The following is a 19936-nucleotide window of genomic DNA, read 5'->3' on the forward strand; positions in this document are numbered from 1 at the left end:
ATTTGGTGTTTGGGGAAATTCCAAATGTGTGAAAATGAGAGTTTTTATCATATTTCAAGGCAAAATGCACTTTTCATGGCATATCTATGAGCAAGTGTGCAACATCAAGCTAAAATATGCAACAAAATAACAAAATAAGCATGAATTAATAAACAAGTTTGAAAATGTTCACTTGGAGATTAAATAGGCAAAATAGCAAGATTTGTAGACTTGAAGACCAGTTGTCCCTCAAATCCAGATTTACAAACAACTATTTCACTTCCTCCACAATTGCAAGTAATGGATGATTAGTGAGCATTAAATGGTTGGATTTGGCATGAGAATGCCAAAAATATGGTCAAAGATCATCAATACATGAGACGTTTTTGCAAAAATACCAAGTTTGAAGCCGTTTTTATTAAAAATGTGGTCTCTTGCTGCCATGAGACAAGTCATTTTTTCTATTGAGAGGCAAAAATGTGTTCATTAATAGCAAATATAGGGATCAAAACCTTAAAATGACCTCTTTTTGAGCCAAAATGTGATCAAAATTGCCCCAAATCTGGACTTTTTCACCAAAACGTAACTCAAAAATACAAAAATCTGGGTCATTTTTATCTTAGATATGCAAAATTATAACCCCCAAATGCATGTGTATGCATTAAAACTCAAAAATACCCCCCTTGCAATGGATTTCGTGGCTAAAAAAGAAAGAAATCTGGCATTTTTGACAAAAACGTACCCTCCAAATATCACTAAATGCATTATTTCTTGCATGGATTTCAACGCCTAATGCATGGGAATGCATATGTGTGTAAAAGAAAACCTTGATCTTGGAGTTTCCAAGTCATTACATGGGCAGATATAAGTTTTTTTTTATGAAAAACATGTTCTTGGAGGAGGAAAACATCAAGTTTCTTACCCTTGAATCTTCAAATTCGGGTTCACATTTTGCAAATTCATGAAATACATGCAAAACACATTCTCTAAGAGAGATTACATGTTTTAAAATGCATGTGTTTGATCGTTTCATGCATAACGCACTCTTGGAGAGTGATTGCACATTTTTAAATAGCATGTTTTAAGGCAAAACACATTCTCCAAGTCTCATTGCATATTTTAAAACTTGCTTTTTGGAGTTTAGATGCAAAATGCACTCTAGGAGGGTGATTGCATATTTTAAAATATGCAAAACTCACTCTAGGATGACCATTACACAATTTAAAAACATGTAAAATGCCTTTTTAGTGCAAACGCATTCTTGGAGGATGATTGCATGTTTTAAAAACTCAAATATGCAAGTCTCACTCTAGAAGGCCAATTGCATATTTTAAGTTACATGTATATACATGCCTTTAGGGTCCATTTGGTTCTTGGAAGATGATAAGAATTGGCTTTTTCAAAATCTGGATTTGAATTTTTTTGCGTTTGTTTCAAAATTGGCAAAATGAAATTTGCATATCGAACTTCCAATTTTGTCTCAAAACCAAATTTTCCAACTTTCTACTAGCAAGTAGGATTTGAAAATCAAAACTTGGTTATGTTTTTTAAGGAGTGAAGAAACAATAGATTGGATTACTTTTTGAAAATTGCTTTCACCTCCAAGCTTACACATAAATATGTGTCTTCACATGCATCTTCCAAGTGAAACAAACGGTTCAAGTAAAATCCCAAAAATCGGAAGGAAGATTTGCAAAACCTTGATTTGGCTAAACCAAGGTTTGTAGAAATCCCAGTTTTTTAAATTCCACAAACCAAACAGACCCTTAGTTCAAAAACACATTCTCTTGGGGCATTTGCGTATTTTTATGCAAATGGGTTGAAACATATGTTTTGCACAACTTAAGTGATCAATTGAGTTCATGTTTAATTGATTTTTGAGGAAATATCACTTAATTGGGTCAAATATAACATTTGCATAATATAATAAACATATTATAAGCAAATGTCATTTTAAAAAGTAATATTTAACATAAATGTTTCAAACAAAACATAAAGTAACTAAAAAATAAACCAAACTATATTGTTAATATAATCAGTTAAGTGAAAAATTAAAAAGCAACTCAACTTAAAAATATAACATAAAGTGCTCTATAGTTATTTTAAGTGATAAATTTAAATGATAAAGTAATTTAAAAACGTAACATAAAGTGACTTCAGTTATATTTTTCAAAAGGTGAATGTCAACATTAAAATATAACATGTTTTTTTAAATCACACAATTGCACCTAGAGAGTCCACCTTTTGGGCACTAACATGGTCATATCTTTTGATTGCTAACTTTGATTAAGCACTAAGATAGATCTAATCAAAGGGAAAACCAAAAGACCAAATGCTAACAAAGACACTCTCAAAAACTAGAAAAATGATGTTGAAGGCTTCAAAAATCAAGCATAGGCTCAACAAACAGAAAAACTAAAAAGACTTGATGAAAGCCTTTAGTAAAAAGGTTCATTATGTCGATTGGGGTTGATTGATTGAGCATGTTATCCAAATAAATAATGAACTTACTCAGAGAAAAATGAAACTAAGTTAAAAAAGTTTTGTATTGTTACCTACATTATGTAGTGACAAAATGCAAGACAACAATTAGCATGAGTTTTGGTGGTTTGAAGTATAATTGGTCCAATATAGCAGTGTGAAGAAACAATTTATGCCATCAGGCATTTTGGCCTAGCTAATTGAATTGTTTAGACAATTCAAATGTTTGGCAATGGAGGAACAACATCAACAGTCTAAACTCTTGGATAGCATAGTTCTATTTTGGATATTGGAATTTGTGTGCACACGTTTGGTGAAGAGTTGTAAGCCTTAGGATAAATCATTCTCAAGGGTATAAATGAAGGAATTGTTTTGTATGTGAGCATGCATTGTGATGAAAGATGTGATATATGTCATGTGTGCTATATGATGTGTGAGCCTTAATACTAGATCAGAGTAGCTGCAAGCCTCATTGAGACTAATTAAACATTATGATGTCAAGTATAGTTTTGTATTTTTGTAAAACTTTCTTTGTTTTTGGAAAGTGAGTCTAGAAGGTCGATTTACCCTTCATTCTCAAGCAAGTGTGCTCCCTTTTTGCGTAATGTCCCCATTTTTGCCATCATTAGAGTTCGAGAGATTAGCCTATTATTGTGATCCTTGTAGGCTAATTATTGTCGATAGAGGGTCTTTTGAGGCAGAGGCTTGGCTATGTGAGGGTCTTGTGTTCTTTACAAATAAATATGCTCCAATTTGGTCTTTGTTTAACTCAGATTTGACTTCATTTGGACTTAGTTTCATGCACTTGCTTTTTATGGCAAGTCGGGACCCTTTCTATTTTAGGAAAGTGCATTTGACAAGATGGGGAAATAATAGGTGTGACTCTTGTTTTAGACAACACACTTAAAGGATATATATTTTGGGAGTTATTATTATTTTAGTGGCCAAATTCCCATTAGATCATTAAATGGCTTATTATAAAAGTTATAATTTCAACTAAGTTCAGGGTTGAGTCATCATTGGAAGGGGTCATTAATTTAATTAATTATAAGTCTAAGTCAAGTATTCAATATAAAAGTGCAAGGAGTTGTTATGTTTAAAAGTTGAATTCATGTGCTAAAAAACTATTTATTAAAAGAGTCTAATGGCGGATTCTAATTAATGGTGTGTTGGTGAAGCCAAGTGGATTATAAAATGTGGCTACATGAAGCAAATGAATCATCCGATTATATATTTTGCTTTTGTTGTCTTTGTGAGAGAGTTTTCTGATTGGTAATTTATATGCCCTTGTTGAAGTATAAGAGTTTGATGCTGAGAAGTGGATTGTAATTCAAAACTGAGGTACTGTGAATTGATTCTAAGTTTGGCAAATTTGAATTTGTAGACATCTTCCATTTTTTTTATTCTTGTTGCTTTGGAAGGCATTATGTTGGAATTTCCTATAGGCACATGTGTTCTGATTTTGAGCAGCAATTGTATCTGCCAGCTGACATTTTGCATTTCTGAATATTGAATAATTTATAGCCCAGTTTGGGGTGTGTTCTTATTCTGCAAAGTAGTGTTAATCTACTTGACTATTGGCAGCGTGAGAATGGTCTTTGTAGCAGCGAGGGTTTAAGACTGAATTTGATATCATTCATTTGTAATTTTGAGTATAATGTCCCAATTTTTGTTGGCATCGGAGTTTGAGAGATTAGCCTATTATTGTGATCCTCGTAGGCTAATTATTGTGAATAGAGGGTCTTTTGTGGCAGTGGCTTGGCTTGGGAGGGTCTTATCTTCTCCAAAATTCAGTGAGCTATAGGTTGGTCTTCGTTTGGCTCAGATTGGACTTCGTTTGGACTTAGTTTTGTGTGCTTACTATTTGTGGTAAGTTGGGTGTTGTTTGAAATGGACCTTTTCTAGTTTTGGAAAGTGCATTTGGTGACATGTAGAAATAATAGGTATGACTCCTATTTCAAATGACATATTTAAATGACGAGTATTTTGGGAGTTATTATATGTTTAGTAACCAAATTATTAATAATTTATTAAATGACTTATAAAGTTATAATTTAACTTTATAATTTCACTTAAGTTGAGAGTTGAGTTATCATTGGGAAGAGTCATTTATTAATTAGTTAAGCCAAGTGAAAGAATGTAAAGGAAGCTTCTAATTAATGTTGTGTGGTGAAGCTTCTTGAGTAAAGTTACATTTTGGCAACAAAAGGGAATCTGGAGGTTATAAATACAAGCACATTTGTTGAGAAAAGCATGATTGGATATTTTATTTTCTTTGTTGCCTCTGTGGCTTTGAATGTAATATCTCTTTCCGGATATTATCTCGTTTTTTCCCTTATTCAATGAGTTTAAAATTGAATATTGCAAGTGCATTACGAATACAATAAAAAACAATAGAAGACCAACCAGCATATATCCAACCTCTTTATGAAAATAATATTCAGATGTAACTATAAGAACATGCAATACAGGACAACAATAAAACCAAAGACTCCTCTACAAGATAACAATTTTTTATTTCCAAAATAACACTCAAGATGTCGAACATATAACCATGAATTACAAACTGATGAGATGAACCAACAAACTCTTAGTTCATTAAACAACGTTATTGACTTATACAACGGCAATATAACAACCGGCAACTAAAGTGTTATTGTATTATACAACAACAATACAATAATCAGGGCATAGAAACCAATCATAAATATAGATTTAACAGTTGGATTGGAATGATAGGATAAGAACTTGTAAGTGCAAATGAAACACCTGAAGTGATGTTTCTTGAGACAATGGGTTTGCATCCACTGCCTGCTAGCACAAGGGGCTACGTCCTCCAACTAGTTGAAAGCTAAAGCATTCTGAGACTCTTTCAAGAGAGGAAATTGAATTGAATAATAAACCAAGCACGCTCAGCCATGAGTCTTTTTCCCTTTTTAATCACAAAACTGAGACTCTTCAACTTCCCTTTGGCCTTCGTCCTATTCCTGGTGACTCTTCAACTTCTCCCTAATAAACCATTTTATTCCTCCTTGTCCTCATGTGACCACATGGAATATTAATTTGACCTTTAATAATAAATCTCTAGCTTACATAGTCAAATTTAATATTGTAAATTTGTTTCTTCATAATAATTCTAATGTCCTCAAAGAAGGGACATTACAAATCTCCCCTCTTTGAGATTCTTTGTCCTCAAGCAATATGTACTAGGATCCCATATAAACTTGTAGCTAATCCAATAGCCCAAACTGGCAATAGACCTAACCAAACTGTGAAGCACAGTACCACTCTACAAAACACCTGTCAACCAAATTCTTAGATCCCATATTACTCTTCGAAGAAATGCTGCGCCTGTAAACCGATCAACATTGATCATCACCATAATCACGATAAAATCCTCATCCAACCATAAATACAATCTGCCAACACCTAGATCCCAAACTCTGTTATGTTGCCTCTCTGCTATGATGAGATAGAAATATATCCAGGGTCCATGTATAATCTAGTAGAATGTGAAGACTTGACCTAAGTGGATGATGTAAGAAATGAACTGCTCAAAAGCTGAAACTATCATCCTATAGGCATCAAAGTTCATACTATCGGCATAAACTTGGAGAATTCTGAAATGCATAAGTGCTATGAGTATGAAAGATGCTGAAAATCTACCCACAAACCTCAAAAAAATACTCCACCGAGAACTGTTCAGAGGCTGATGAAGAAAATTCACCCAACTCCAGAATGGAATGAAATTAGAAAATATGTTGGGACTAATCAAATGATAAACAACGGAAGTTGATTCATCATTCCCCTACTGAGATCCAGATTCATTGTTAGAATCTGAGCCAGGATCCCAAAGTCTGAAATCAAACTCTTCCTCTTCATGGCAAACAAGAGATGATCCTTCATTTAACACAAAAAGAGGATTGTCGGACTTGCAATCAGTAACAATTTCAAACAAAGGGTTGTCAACAAGCTGAAAGTGTTCTGAAGTTTTGCTACTTAACCGTTTGGGGCAACTATCCAAGTCGTACATCTGTTGAATGCTCTCGAGTTCGTTAATGACTTCCTGGAAGAACTCCTACCTCTTCATATTCTCATGTTCCCATGAGTGTTCCATGAGCTTGATTTGATTTTCTGTTTCTAGTAAAGATAATTGAGTTTCACTCAGTGCCTCCCGAACATTCTCTAGCGTTCTATTGAGATCCTCAATCTCATTCTTTTCCCCATTTGATTGTGCTGCATAAATCTCAACAACCTTAAGAATATAATCCCTATCGGACAACAGATATAAGTAATCTGATTTCATAGTCTTGAGGGCGGTTTTGACCTTCTGTAAATCAGCCACATGCCAGTCATCTTCCCCTTCCCTTGGGAACTTCCTGTAGAGCTCCTCAACCAACTCGTGGGTACTGTCGTACTGCACCAAGGATGCCACAACCATGTCTTCACTAACCTTCAAGTGATTATGTAAGGCATGTATTTCATTATCTCCCTACTGAAACTGTTCATTGTCTTTCCGTGTCATCCCCGGTTGTTCCTCCAAATTCACGTTTTGAGTATCATGAATATAGGATTCATGATGCCAAGGTCCCAAACTGCTATTACCTTGAGTGCAATCTACTTCATCATTCCGCTTGACAAGGCTCACCTCCAAGTCACCAATGAAGAAAATTGTGCCTTGTGTAACATCTACTATGTGATTGTGTGAAGGCTACCCATCTTTGGTAGTTGTCTGCTCTTCTATGTCAAGATAATTCTGATCTATCAGAATTTCTTCGTACACTTCTGTGTGTTGTTCCTTTGCAAAAGGATCCTAGGCCAACTCCAGATACTTTCGTTTTGCCATATCAAATCATATTTGGTTGCTCAAGATAAAAATCCATATAATCACTGAATGGTAGATCATTCTGAATTCAGTTATGGAGTCCTTTGTACGCTCTATAAATGTCGAGTATTTCAGCCCTTACCTCAGCTTCAAAATCATGAGCTAATTGTGCTTGTGGTTTCATATTATTTATCATGAGGTTGACCAAACCCTTTAATTCAATTGTGTGATTTTGAATTTGATATGAGTGGCAATCTTGAAATGCTTCCACTTCAAGTATATGAGTTGGCTGTTCGATTGGAAGCTTTAATTTTTTGGCATGATTTCAAATTATGTAAGCAATCATGATGTCAAGACTTGTAATGGGTCTATGACTTTGTGAACTCCCTCACTGAAGGTTCTATTGGTGGATAAATAAATGCCATTAGTTGCATCACTAGAACTCTCATGACCATCAACCCTAGTCTTGCTTCTTAATTCAACAAGGTGACAAACCCCTGCACCAGGAGGGGTGTAAGTCCGAGACAGGCTCAATGGTTTTGGCAAAAGCCTATAACTTGGAGCTGTGTGATGGACAATGTGCGAAAGAGAACTAGGCAAGGAGAGACTTTGCTTTCTAATTGAATGCAAGACTGGATCTAACTTGGGAGAAAATATATATGCTAGTGAACAATTGTCTTCCCAAATACACACCCTTTAGAATTGCCTTGCGACCTTTCTAATTCAACACTACTACATAGAGGTAAATCAGCTAATGAAATTATTTGTTCAATAGAAAAACTCTGTGATGCTTCATTTCCTCCATCTAGACCAAGTACATAGTTCACCACCAATGATAAAGTTCTCTTACAAGAAGCTTCACAATGCAAAATTACTTGTAAGCCTTAGATATATTCTGCTAGCTAAATTTAATGCATGAGTATGTTGTTCTACACCTTTTATGAAAATAGAATAGACATGTGGTGTTCAGTTCCTTTCACCCTTGTTTGTCTGGTTCTATCGTTAAATTCTTGTAGCACAAAACCTACCACCCGTAATCTGCCTATAAGTCACTTAGTATCAATTTTGAGTGACTCTGTTGTTTTAGGATCCTATTTCTGTTTTCATATGATCAACACGATACAAAATTGCGAGATGACACGTTCTATTCTGAAGCCAGGTTTGGAAAAGTCACATTCTTGTCTTTATGTCTGACATGCATTCGAACAATCGTAGTTGGGACACAACATTTGCAAAACCACCCGTGTGTTACCCCAAGCTTCCAAATCTTGCTCAAGCAACTATTCAAGAATGTGTAATGATTTTAGTGTGAGAACCCGACGATGTCGATTCTAGAAAATGTTGAGTCAATTTGAAAATGCCAAGTGAATTTGGGAATAAATGCTTTGTAATGGTGGCTAATAATTACGGCCTTTTGTGTTATGTTGTCTATCATTACTGACAAAAAACCTACTCCTGTAGTTGTCCAACTACTGCCAAGAGTGAACAAACTAATGGTGCCTCAACTATTGAATTCAAGCTGCCTCATCTTGTCAAAATTGGATTTCGGGCTATTGTCTCATTTTGACTGCAACGTATCTGGCATATTTATGTTTTATATATGCTCCTCCATCAGTTATGCACTAGGTCGTCAAGAGTCCAACTCTCTCCTTGACCCTTTGACAATAATATCATCCCCGACTTGAAGGCAACTAGCGGAAATATGTTACAACACTAAAAACCAATCCTCCCAGTGGTTTTATAATTTTTCCTATAGATGGCATTACCTTAGCTCAAAAATGATGCTATTCATAAGCTTTGCTGTCCAAAAAATGTGCTCATTCAAAAATAAATCCTTCCAGAATTAATTATAATTTGTTCTAGTTATAAGTTGTCGAACACCTACCGTTACTATTATTCTTTCTTTGTTACAGGTCTTTCTGACTTCGATACATATCTTCTTGGCAGTAGATGGCAGCTATGTCACCACTCGATGATTCCCAGCTGTGACCCCTACACCACAACAAGGTCCTTTGTATATTCTTAGCAGAGAACGCAATCACAGAACCAAACTCCTGTTTGGTATTACCAATCTCCAGAAAAGATATCAACCAGCCTCAAGAATGTAAGAGCAACTACAGGAAACTTATGTAAATGCCTTCCTCGTTCGGTGGTTATAGCATGATATCTGGTTTCTGTCCAAAAATACTTGGAAATCACGTTTTAAGCGGAAGCTCTTGAAAACGCTGTTACAACTGTGATGAAAAAGATGCTGGAGTTGCAATGGTTCTCCCCACAGAGGCACTTAATACATAGTTTCATCACCCCTTTGATGGAACTCGTTGACATTATTAAATGCCAATCGATAGTTTTCCATGCACATATTCAGACACTAGTTGAATCAAGTACCATGTAGTGCATATCTGCACGAAAACTCATCATAAAATAGAAGAAACAAATGTATTCAAAATATAGGAAGAAGCTCTAGGCATCTTACATGTTTCGCATACCATAGACTTTGGCTTTCAATAATTCCTCTTAGCATGCCATAACCCTGAGTACCTACCCACCCTAGCTTCAATATTTTAGCAAGGATTCAAGAAAATAAATTCTGTTGTACGTAAATCAAATTGGCCACTATCCTTGAACAATTTCTGTGAATTACAAAGACATGCTTCAGCTGAATACAGAGCTACATCACCACTTTCAACAATTTGTCTTTGTGCTTCGACAACCAACTCAACTTGGACAGATGCCGAAGAAAAATCTTCAGCCAAATGTGTCTTATAATGGTAATCTGATATAAAAACCTCCAAATATATTGATTTGAAATTCTATGACTTTGAAGCAAATAGATACAACTTGTGATACATATTAGTTTCCCACTCAATACTTAAAATTCTACAAGGTACTTGATATACCTTTTGTATCTCAATAGCAAATTCACAAGCTGGCAAGGAAAACCATCTCTGATACCCCATTGTAATATCCCTTTCCAGATATTATCTCGTTTTTTCCCTTTTTCAATGAGTCTTAAATTGAATATTGCAGGTGCATTACGGATACAATCGAAAATAGTAGAAGACCAACCAGCATATATCCAGCCTCTTTATGAAAATAATACTCAGATGTAATTATAAGAACATGCAATACAAGACAACAATAAAACCAAAGACTCCTCCACAAGATAACAATTCATTATTTCCAAAATAACACTCAAGATGTTGAACATATAACCATGAATTACAAACTGATGAGATGAACCAGAAAACTCTTAATTCCTTAAACAACGTTATTGCCTTATACAACGGCAATATAACAACTAGCAACTAAAGCATTATTGTATTATACAATAGCAATACAATAACCAGTACACAAAAACCAATCCTAAATATAAATTTAACAGTCGGATTGGAATGATAGGATAAAAACCTATAAGCGTGAATGAAACACCTGAAGTGATGTTTTCCGAGACAATGGGTTTGCGTCCACTACTTGCTATCACGAGGGGCTACGTCCTCCAACTAGCTGAAAGCTGAAGCTTTCTGAGACTCACGCAAGAGAGGAAACTAATTGAATAAGAAACCAAGCATGCTCAGCCATGAGTCTTTTTCCCCTTTTAATCACAAAACCGAGACTCTTCAACTTCCCTCTGGCCTTCGCCCTATTTCTGGCGACTCTTCAACTTCTCCCTGATAAACCGTCTTATTCCTCTTTGTCCGCATGTGACCACATGGAATATTAATTTGACCTTTAATAATAAATCTCCAGCTTACATAGTCAAATTTTATATTGTAAATTCGTTCCTTCTTAATAGTTCTAATGTCCCCAAAGAAGGGACATTAAATTAAATTTTGATGCCCTTGTTGAAGTATAAGGTGTTTGATGTTGAAGTGGTTTTTAATTCACAATTGAGGTATTGTGAATTAGTTTTTGAGAATTATTTTGAATCACTGCTGAAGTATAGTGATTTAATTATATTTTGGGATATTGGTTGAATCTTCTCTAATTTATTCTTTGTGGCTAAGGAGTGATTGTTGGTTGGAATAATTTGGCATCTTCTCTTACTGTATTGACTGTGGCTGAGAGGGCAGTTCTATCTTAGAGAGTATGGTAATTTATATTTCCAATTTTTGGTAATTTTTGATTTGGAGTTCTCAAGGCTGGACATTTGTGGTTTTGTCGGTGATAAAATCTTTAGGTGATTGCAAGTGGGAATTGTCTGAAGCATACTAAGTTAATGAATAAATTCAGAATTTGTTGTGAGTCATTTGGTGTTTCAGATTTAAATGTGCAAATTCACATGGCAGATTTATATACTAGTGCTTGATATTTATTTGAGCAATGCACAAGGCTAAGGTCAAATGAATTTGTGAACAATTGTTGCATTTTCCGATACCATGTTTTGGAATTTTAAATACCATATATTCAGTGATTATTGAGTTGTTTGCCAAGTGTTTGTTGAAATGTCAAATGTATGAATAAGTGGTATTGCTAGAAGCATAACCAGCTAGGGATTATTACATTGAGCGCCTAGGATCCCAGTTGATTGGTGCTAGGGTATTGAAGAATTTGGGGAGTTTAATTACAAGCAAATAGTATCAATTTTCAGTGGCAAGCATCTGATTTCGGGTGGCCTTTCCTTTTCATTTTAATCTTAACTTTGGGCCACCTATCTTCCCTTTAGAGGCCTGGTATTAGTGTCACAAGATGGGCAGTTTTCTTCTGATAATGAATGCCAGTTTTGGTTTTGTTTTCTGCTGAATCTGGGATGAACAGACAGGGAGTTGTGAATGCATTATTACGCCACTGCTGGGCACATTTTCCTTCCCCAAACGCTGAGTTCTGTATGTGACTGAGCTGCATGCTGGATTTGTGTCACATTCTGGGGCGGGCATTTCAGAAATTCACTGCAAACAGTAACGATTGACGTCATTCAGGTCTGCTAATTTGGATTGAGAAAACTACTGGTTCCCCCATTAATATTTGTAATTATATATTGTATTGGCATCCAAATTAGCATTAGCTATCATTATTAATTTAAATCTGCAGACTTTGCTGTGCATAGACATTGAATGGTAAATTGTTATTTGTTCATCATTAGTTAGAATCAAAACTTATCTAGCATTTTTCTTTTTTTTGCAATTGAGCTGGAACTAGATACCACCTGGAGAATCATTGATTAGTTTAGTTGAGGGTAATTTTCATATATATTCAGTATCACTGCCGGATATCAAAGTATGCTTGCCAAGTGTTTGACAAAATGTCAAACCATTGAATTGTGAAAGAAATTCGGTGATTGTGAAACTATAACCAGCTGAGGTTATTACATTTTATTATTAACCCCTAATAGGATTGAAGGCCTCTAACAAGGTCTAGTTCTTTAATAGGGACCAATGCACTAAATGCCATGCACTGACTCCTAACAAGGTCAGATCTAACAAAGAATTTTCAGATTAGTACATCATCTTGTGGGTACCATCCTCATTAGGGTTTTCCCTTGGCCAGGGTTTCCTCGAACAAAATCATGATGTGTTGAGCTCTCTTTTGATGTATGCTTTACTTTTATGCTTTGTGTTTTTTGGATGCTTATAGATAAGTTGTAAAGTATTGAATCAGTTTTAAAGTGTTGCATTAGGCATTAGATGGAATCTCTTATAGAAAGAAGTCACTAGAGGAATCAGTGTTGAGGAAAAGAACAAACTAGGCTAGCTGAAACAATGCATCTCCTTGATAAATCTCATACAATAGAAAAAAGAGAATCAATATATCCTCCAGAATGGCATTAGGCTTCTTGGTTCCCAAAACCACAGATTGGAAATCTAAGCGCTTGTCATTTCTCCAATATGATCTCTCAATCAGTTTTGACCAATGAACGAGAATCATCTTGATTCCCTTGCACTTTAGGCTTCGCTATCCCTAGCTAGATAGACCTTCTCCTCGAACCTGATCACTTGGTTCAGAGCTTTTCTATAGTGAATTTAAGCTTTGGCTAGTTCTTCGGTTGGCAAAATCCTTGAACTTGATCAAAATGAAACTAAATGCTGAGTGTTTGAATTTAATGAATTGTATAAGGTTTTTTACAATGGGATTGAGGTTTGTAAAAAGTTACAGACTTTCTGACTTCAAATATAAATCCAATACTTCAATGATAAAAGACCAGTGCTTTAGTTTATTTAGGCAACAGAGTCAACTACAATGAAGATTATAACATACAACTTTATAATGTTCTATGCACATAAACTATAAACAATTTAATAATCATGATGCAATGGATCAAGTATATATGTGCAATTCTGAACTAGTCCAAATTGTCTTTTAACACCTAAGGTTGGGGAGACATACTAGACATGGATTTGGAAACAATTGAATATTTCACATAATCTGCGATGATCGAGTTTAAAATGCCATAGATGAGACATAAATTGTTTATGAAATTTTTAAAATAATTATAAAGGACGAATCAACTGAAGTTTAATTCCCCATGTCTCAAATAAATATAAACAAAGGATCTTTTATTTTATTATTAAAATAAAACAAGAGCTCTGAAAGAGCGTGTGCCTGTCTTATGTAAAGGTCAGAATGTAAATGAAACAAGTATTAGTTGTGATTTAATAATCAGAAACTATTTTTTAAATATAACACGCTTCATGCATGTGTAAATTGTGCCTTTACAAATAGTTTTTAAATCAAAAGAAATTATAAGAGTAATATAATAAAGACTATTTATTATTTTTATAAATATGTAATTTTTTTTTGTTAATATATTTTTGAGATTATATATATGATAAGAATTGCTAATTGTGAGTAAATCATTTGTTGGATTCTTTGATTTTTGTGTGGAGGTTCAAAATTCAACTTTTTGTAATTATATTTCAATATGGAAAGATATGTTGAATGGAGTCTTGACATTTGACTTGAATTGCAACAACTATGAAAACATATAAGAATACATGTTATTGTTATTGTGAATTTTGCACAAAAATTAAAACTCTAGAATCATTACTCTTGTAACAACTAAAAATTTAAAAATAAAAATATGATTTATATATGACTTTAAGCTCTCCAATAGAACAATAAATAAAGATAAATGATTGGTATAATCAACCCATTAGAAATAAACTTTTCCATAAGTTCAAAGGCAATGCTCTAGAGAATCAACAAATTATCAGCCAGAGCAATCCCTTCTTTGCCGACAGCCTCTGACAACTTGCTCACAACTCTGATGCCATGCACCCGAATTGAGCAAAAGCGGAGTTATTGGCAACAAGGGTTTTAGGGGTGGTGAGATTGCATCTAGCAGCCATTGATCAGATTTGCCCCTTCCTTGGACCCCTCTCAATTGACAGACCAGCTTCAGAATAGAGAGTTGGGGTTTGATTCCATGCAACTAACTGGAAGTTGTGCTGTCGTTTTGCTTGAAGGTTCCAGAATTTTGCTCCAACAAGAGAGACGACTGGAAGTTTCCAAAGAATTTTTGATTTTTTTTAATTTATAAATTTAGAAACACCAGTTAAATTGGAATCAGCCAATGAGAAAATTGAAATTTGTATTAAGAAATTAATTTTTAAAAGAACTTCAAACTTTAGGTTTTAGATTTTTGTGGTTCCCAAAAAATTAATTAATAAAACATAAAGACTAATAATTAAAACATAAAGACTAATAATTGAATTTATATTACAAAGTCATATTCTTTGCCCTTCATTCCTCCAAACAAATAAGTATGAATGTTTTTCTTCCTCTGATATCTTTTTGAATATGTTTTTGGAATTTTTTTTGAGAAATAAAGTATTTCTCATTTATATCTTTCATTTTGTATAGACGTGATTTTTTAAGTTTGAGAAATCACAATCCGTAGGCGCATTACTTCATGTCTTTCATATTTAAAAAAATAATGCCTCCTTAATTAATCGCACCACTCATAAAAGATAACTAATCCTTTTTAATAGTCGAAAGATAATAATTTGCCATGGTTATTACATTAGGACTAAACCGACAAATAATTTACATCAATTAATCCTATTTTCCCACGCTCTTTTTATCATTCCCTTCATTCATTTTATTGGGTCTCCAATACATAATCGCTGCCAAATTAAATATTCAAAAATTCCTTACTCGCTTTCCAAGCTGCTGTCGACAATATCTCTATGTTGACACGTTTGAAGGATTGCTGCTTTGATAGATTGGCATCAATTTCCACGGTGCAGCTATCGCAGTTTTTGGTTGCCCACTCTCGGTGATGTATGCAGTTGGCTTCGAATTCCCCTATCTACCGTTCATGCTCATCGCACATCTCATTCATTACTGACTTTGTGGCCTGTAGGTAGTTTTCCATGTATAATCTGTGATCACACGTCCGCGTTATTGATGCCCATGTTTGAAAAAGATTGTTACAAATGCCGTTTCATGTCTCATGGATGTCTGTCGTGAATTTAGGGACTGAATGGTTGCTCATCCTTTAAATAATTTCTGAATGTACTCTTTCATCGTCTGATTCCATGTATCCACTAGTTGCGAGCTGTCATGAATTAATATATCTGTAGATTCTGAATTTTGCGAGGATGAAGTTACTCCATAAATACATCATTTTTAGAATTCATTGAATGATCTACCACTGCCATTGAATCAAAATCTGAACTCAGCCTCGATATCAGTTAATATGATGACTGTAAGATCGTGACGTGGTTTTCATTCTGATTACCATTTCTGATACACCTATTTGCATCTATTCATGCTCCAACATTTGTCAATACTGTCTATTTATTCTGTGAATAAGTATGTGAAGAGTGATGTCCCATTGTTCTTGTTTCATTTGCCTCTGTCTGCCGTTCCAGATTAGCTGTGTGCTGAGTATGCTTGGAGGCCATCGTGGCAATTTTGGGTGTGTTCCCTGACAAGTGTCATAGGTTGGAAGTGGGCTGCATGACATAGAGAAAGTTCTAAAAGGGTGTAGAAGCTAGGTAGACACTGAAACAGCAAAGCTACAACACATATTTCTGTTATGACAATTCTGGAATTGTTGTGGATGACATGGTTTCCAGCACCCGCTGGCTATGAGCAGCAGACCAACAAATCTTTATGTTCATTGAAAGCTGTCCTCTGTCAACCTCAAAATGCTTTGGATCCATTTGATCCATACTCAAGCGTTTGGACTCCTGCATGTAGCCCTGGACATCTATCTGATTGCCTTAGCTGAGCTAACATCTTACACTTTTGATGCTATAAAAATTGTGTTGGTTAGGATAATAGTTCGTAGGCATATAGCAAAGACTGTTGTGAATATCACTAAAATAATGCAAAATGGAAAAAAAAATATTAATCATAGGGAGAAAAGACAAGGGCAGTAAGGACAATGCATAAATGGAGACCATAAAAATGAAGGCCCCATCAAGGCTTTCAGGGATTCTCCTCAACAGGAAGAAGCAATTAGAGAAATTGTTATGTAGGGGAAAATATAAGAGGGGGCCAGCTGAACCAATACATCAGGAGGCATCACAAAGAGAAGCAAAGAAGCAGCAAATGACCTATCTTAAGCAACAATAACATGGAAACCTTCCCCTCAATGGAAAACATATCACAAAGGGCATCCAACTAGACTCTCATTACAATGGGGATAGCTACATCAACATTCTCTATCTTTCATTAGATTTCTTTTGTTATCTAATAGCGCACAAACTTCCTTTATTTGCTTTCATTGTTATTAACTGATAAGACTGCAATATCTCTTTGGATTATACTTGGTACTGCTCCCATGGGAAGGCTTTTGTAACTATCTGCCATTGTCACTCGGACTCTTTTGCAGTAGTACTTTCAAGGGCTCTTTTTTAAAATCAACTCTCAAAATTTATGAATATCTTTACATCAAATAGATAGTCATTGGGCTTTAGGTGTTTGATTGTGGAGATATGTATCTTTGAAGGTTTTTTCCATGCTTCATCAGTAGCATCATCTTGCATTTGTTTCAAAGAAGTTATTGCCTCAGGCATACTTGAATCAAAGTTTCAACTGAGATTCTTATAGCCTAGGTTGTTTTCTTTACAAGACTCAAAATTGATTTTGTATATGGTTATATTTAAACTGTTTGCAGTTTAAGATATCATTCTTGGATTTCTCTGTTCTGATCTGTAAGTAGCCATCATGCAGGGTTGGTTCTATTTTGAAAACGGCGATCGCTGGTTTGCTGACTTTTGGAAGGGAAAAGCAAATGGTGAAGGACGATACTATTCCAAAGATGGTGATGTTTTCTTTGGCCACTTTGATAACAATTGGCGACATGGAAAAGGACTCTACATAGAACCAAATGGAACCAGGTATTACATGCTTCAATGAATCTTCATCCAATTTTTTTTCTTCATGACCACATCATTAATCTATGTGTGATACCTTAGATAAATAAATCATCTTTTATGCTTCATCTTTCAAAATATTGATACACATATAATCAGATAGAAAGACTTTTCAATTTCACAAATATGCATATTTGTACCATCTACTGTTAATGGTTACTCTTCCCAACGTTCTGACAGATTTGTAATCTCATAGTTGTGTTGATATATATTTTGCTTTATCTTTTTTAGTTAATAGTAAAACTATTGTTGAAAAACACTTGGCAATTTTCTGGCTGGCCCAAAAAAATTAAAAATTAGGACAACACAAAACTCGGGAAAAATTCAGCAACGACTGGGCAAATTTATCAAACATTTTAAAATAAACAAACTTCAAAAAAATATTCATCTCCAATAAGACATCCCAATAACCAGTTGGGATTTGGGAGTGGAGATGAGTTTGAGGGACAGCAATATTAAGGTGCATAAGATGTTAGATGCGAGAAATGAAATTGCAATTTTCTGGCATTTACTCACTAGTTTCTAAAGAAAATCATCACGAATTTTACAAGAATTCATCTGCAAGTAATTCACATAACGAAGTAAGTACTTGACAAGTTTTTTTTTACTATGGTCAATTCCTCTTCTTTCCAGAAGACCAAAAAGGATTACAGCCTTTAGCTACAATTTTGAGTGGAAACTCTAATAATTACGGTCAGAAGATGAACAAAAAGAGTTGTACGAAATCCATTGAATCTGATAGGTCTCTTCAACTTAACAATATAAAGTATAATGCGATAAAAGTTCTAAAAAATTATCTAGTCTAATACACTGGCAGAACAGGAGGAATGAGAAGTGAACATATACTCCTGGTTAAGTCAATATAAAGTATAATGCGATAAAAATTCTAGAAAATTATCTAGTCTAGTACAATGGCAGAACAGGAGGAATGAGAAGTGAACATATACTCCTGGTTAAGTAGATAAGTCACAATGACCCTTGTATTTGTACTATCACAATTGGTGACATACACAGGTTGTGTGGTGGACAGTGTGGGACTAAGAGCATAGCTGAGAAGCTGTAGTAATTTTTCATTAATGAGTTCCAATTTATTGCTGATTCTGACATGGATGAAGTGCCAATAAGGGAGTTCATTGATGTCAGGACTGAGGAAAGACTTAACCTTTGCATGTTAAAGTTAATCAAAGAATCAATCATCTCAATAATGTTATTTTACTCTTGGCTTAAGGAAATGGTAGCTGAGATAGAGCTACTACTATGTAGTTTAGAGAAATTGAAAAGATAAAGCATGATCTGTTTGGAAGAACATGGTAGCCCTTTTTGGGGTTGACCTTAGGCTAATTGATCTTAATCCAGCGACATGCACACTGAGTAAAGCATTTAATCCTCGAATATGTATGTGATGTTTTGATTCTTTATAGTTTACGATGTCCATTTTATGCCGAAAGTCACTGAGTTTGAATTTTTGTGTAGGTGGTATGAAATATGGGAGCAAGGAATACTAGTACACCGCGCACCTTTAGAATCAGAAGGATGATCCACATAGCAACACCATCTACAGATTCCAAGTTTTTTTTATTTTCATTAAAGTGGAGAAATTGATTTATAGGTAACGTCTACTCTGCAGTTGATGAATTTGTGTCTGTCTTGCCATCATTAGTATCTAAGTTCCATTCATAGTTTATTTCATTATTTAAAACTGAAACCAGACAAAGTCAGGCGTCATTCACATAGTACCACAGAGTTCCTTATTAATTGATTCTATTGTCATCTTCAGATTGCTAAGCTTTATGTGTTTTCTGGTTGGGCAGAAAAACGTCTGAACCATTCTCTAGTGTCTCGGAATTGAGGGTAACTGTTAGGTTAGTGGCAGCCAGAGACTCCAGCAATTGTATTACGTGTACTCTTATAGCATTATTTGTATTTTGGTGACTAAAAGGGCATGGAAGCCTAATTTGTATCCCTTGTAATCATATTGATTGTACTTATATTCCCAGACACTTTTATATCTGAGATGTAATGCTTCATTTCATTTTCATTATAATATATAATTAAGTTATTATTTAATTTTGTGATATATTAAAGGATTGCAAATCTTAGATTATTTCACCCTGACATCATGTCTTCTCCATGACTAGACCAAACTTTATACTGAGATTGGCTGGAGGAGACTACAGCATCTATTGAGGAAACTCAAGTTATTTCGTCGCATTTTTTTCCTAGGAACTGGATTTTGGTTTCGCAAAACATCTTACATTATTTCATCCTAATTTTGTGATGTAGTTAAGTATTGCAGTCGTACATTATTTCAGCCTAATTTTGTGAT

The 19936-nt window shown here is 34.7% G+C and overlaps 1 protein-coding gene across 4 annotated transcripts in view; it reads left to right on the forward strand.

The window, feature by feature from the left end:
- Positions 1-19677, forward strand: part of ARC3 (GTP binding protein) — a 306484-nt gene extending 286807 nt beyond the window's left edge. For 2 of the 4 annotated variants that reach the window (XM_089810570.1, XM_089810573.1), the window contains 3 exons: positions 17408-17574; positions 19084-19219; positions 19422-19677. In XM_089810570.1, coding sequence (XP_089666696.1) covers positions 17408-17574; positions 19084-19147 — 231 coding nt within the window. In that variant the 3' untranslated portion in view covers positions 19148-19219; positions 19422-19677. Of the gene's footprint in view, positions 1-17407; positions 17575-19083; positions 19220-19411 lie in introns of those variants that run through there. The other 2 variants (XM_089810571.1, XM_089810572.1) reach the window with 2 other exon arrangements.
- The last annotated feature ends 259 nt before the right edge of the window (positions 19678-19936 follow it).

The sequence above is a fragment of the Cupressus sempervirens genome, chromosome 11 (assembly GCF_028749045.1).
Source record: "Cupressus sempervirens isolate cs-2001-9-10 chromosome 11, ASM2874904v1, whole genome shotgun sequence".
Classification (NCBI taxonomy): Eukaryota; Viridiplantae; Streptophyta; class Pinopsida; order Cupressales; family Cupressaceae; genus Cupressus; species Cupressus sempervirens.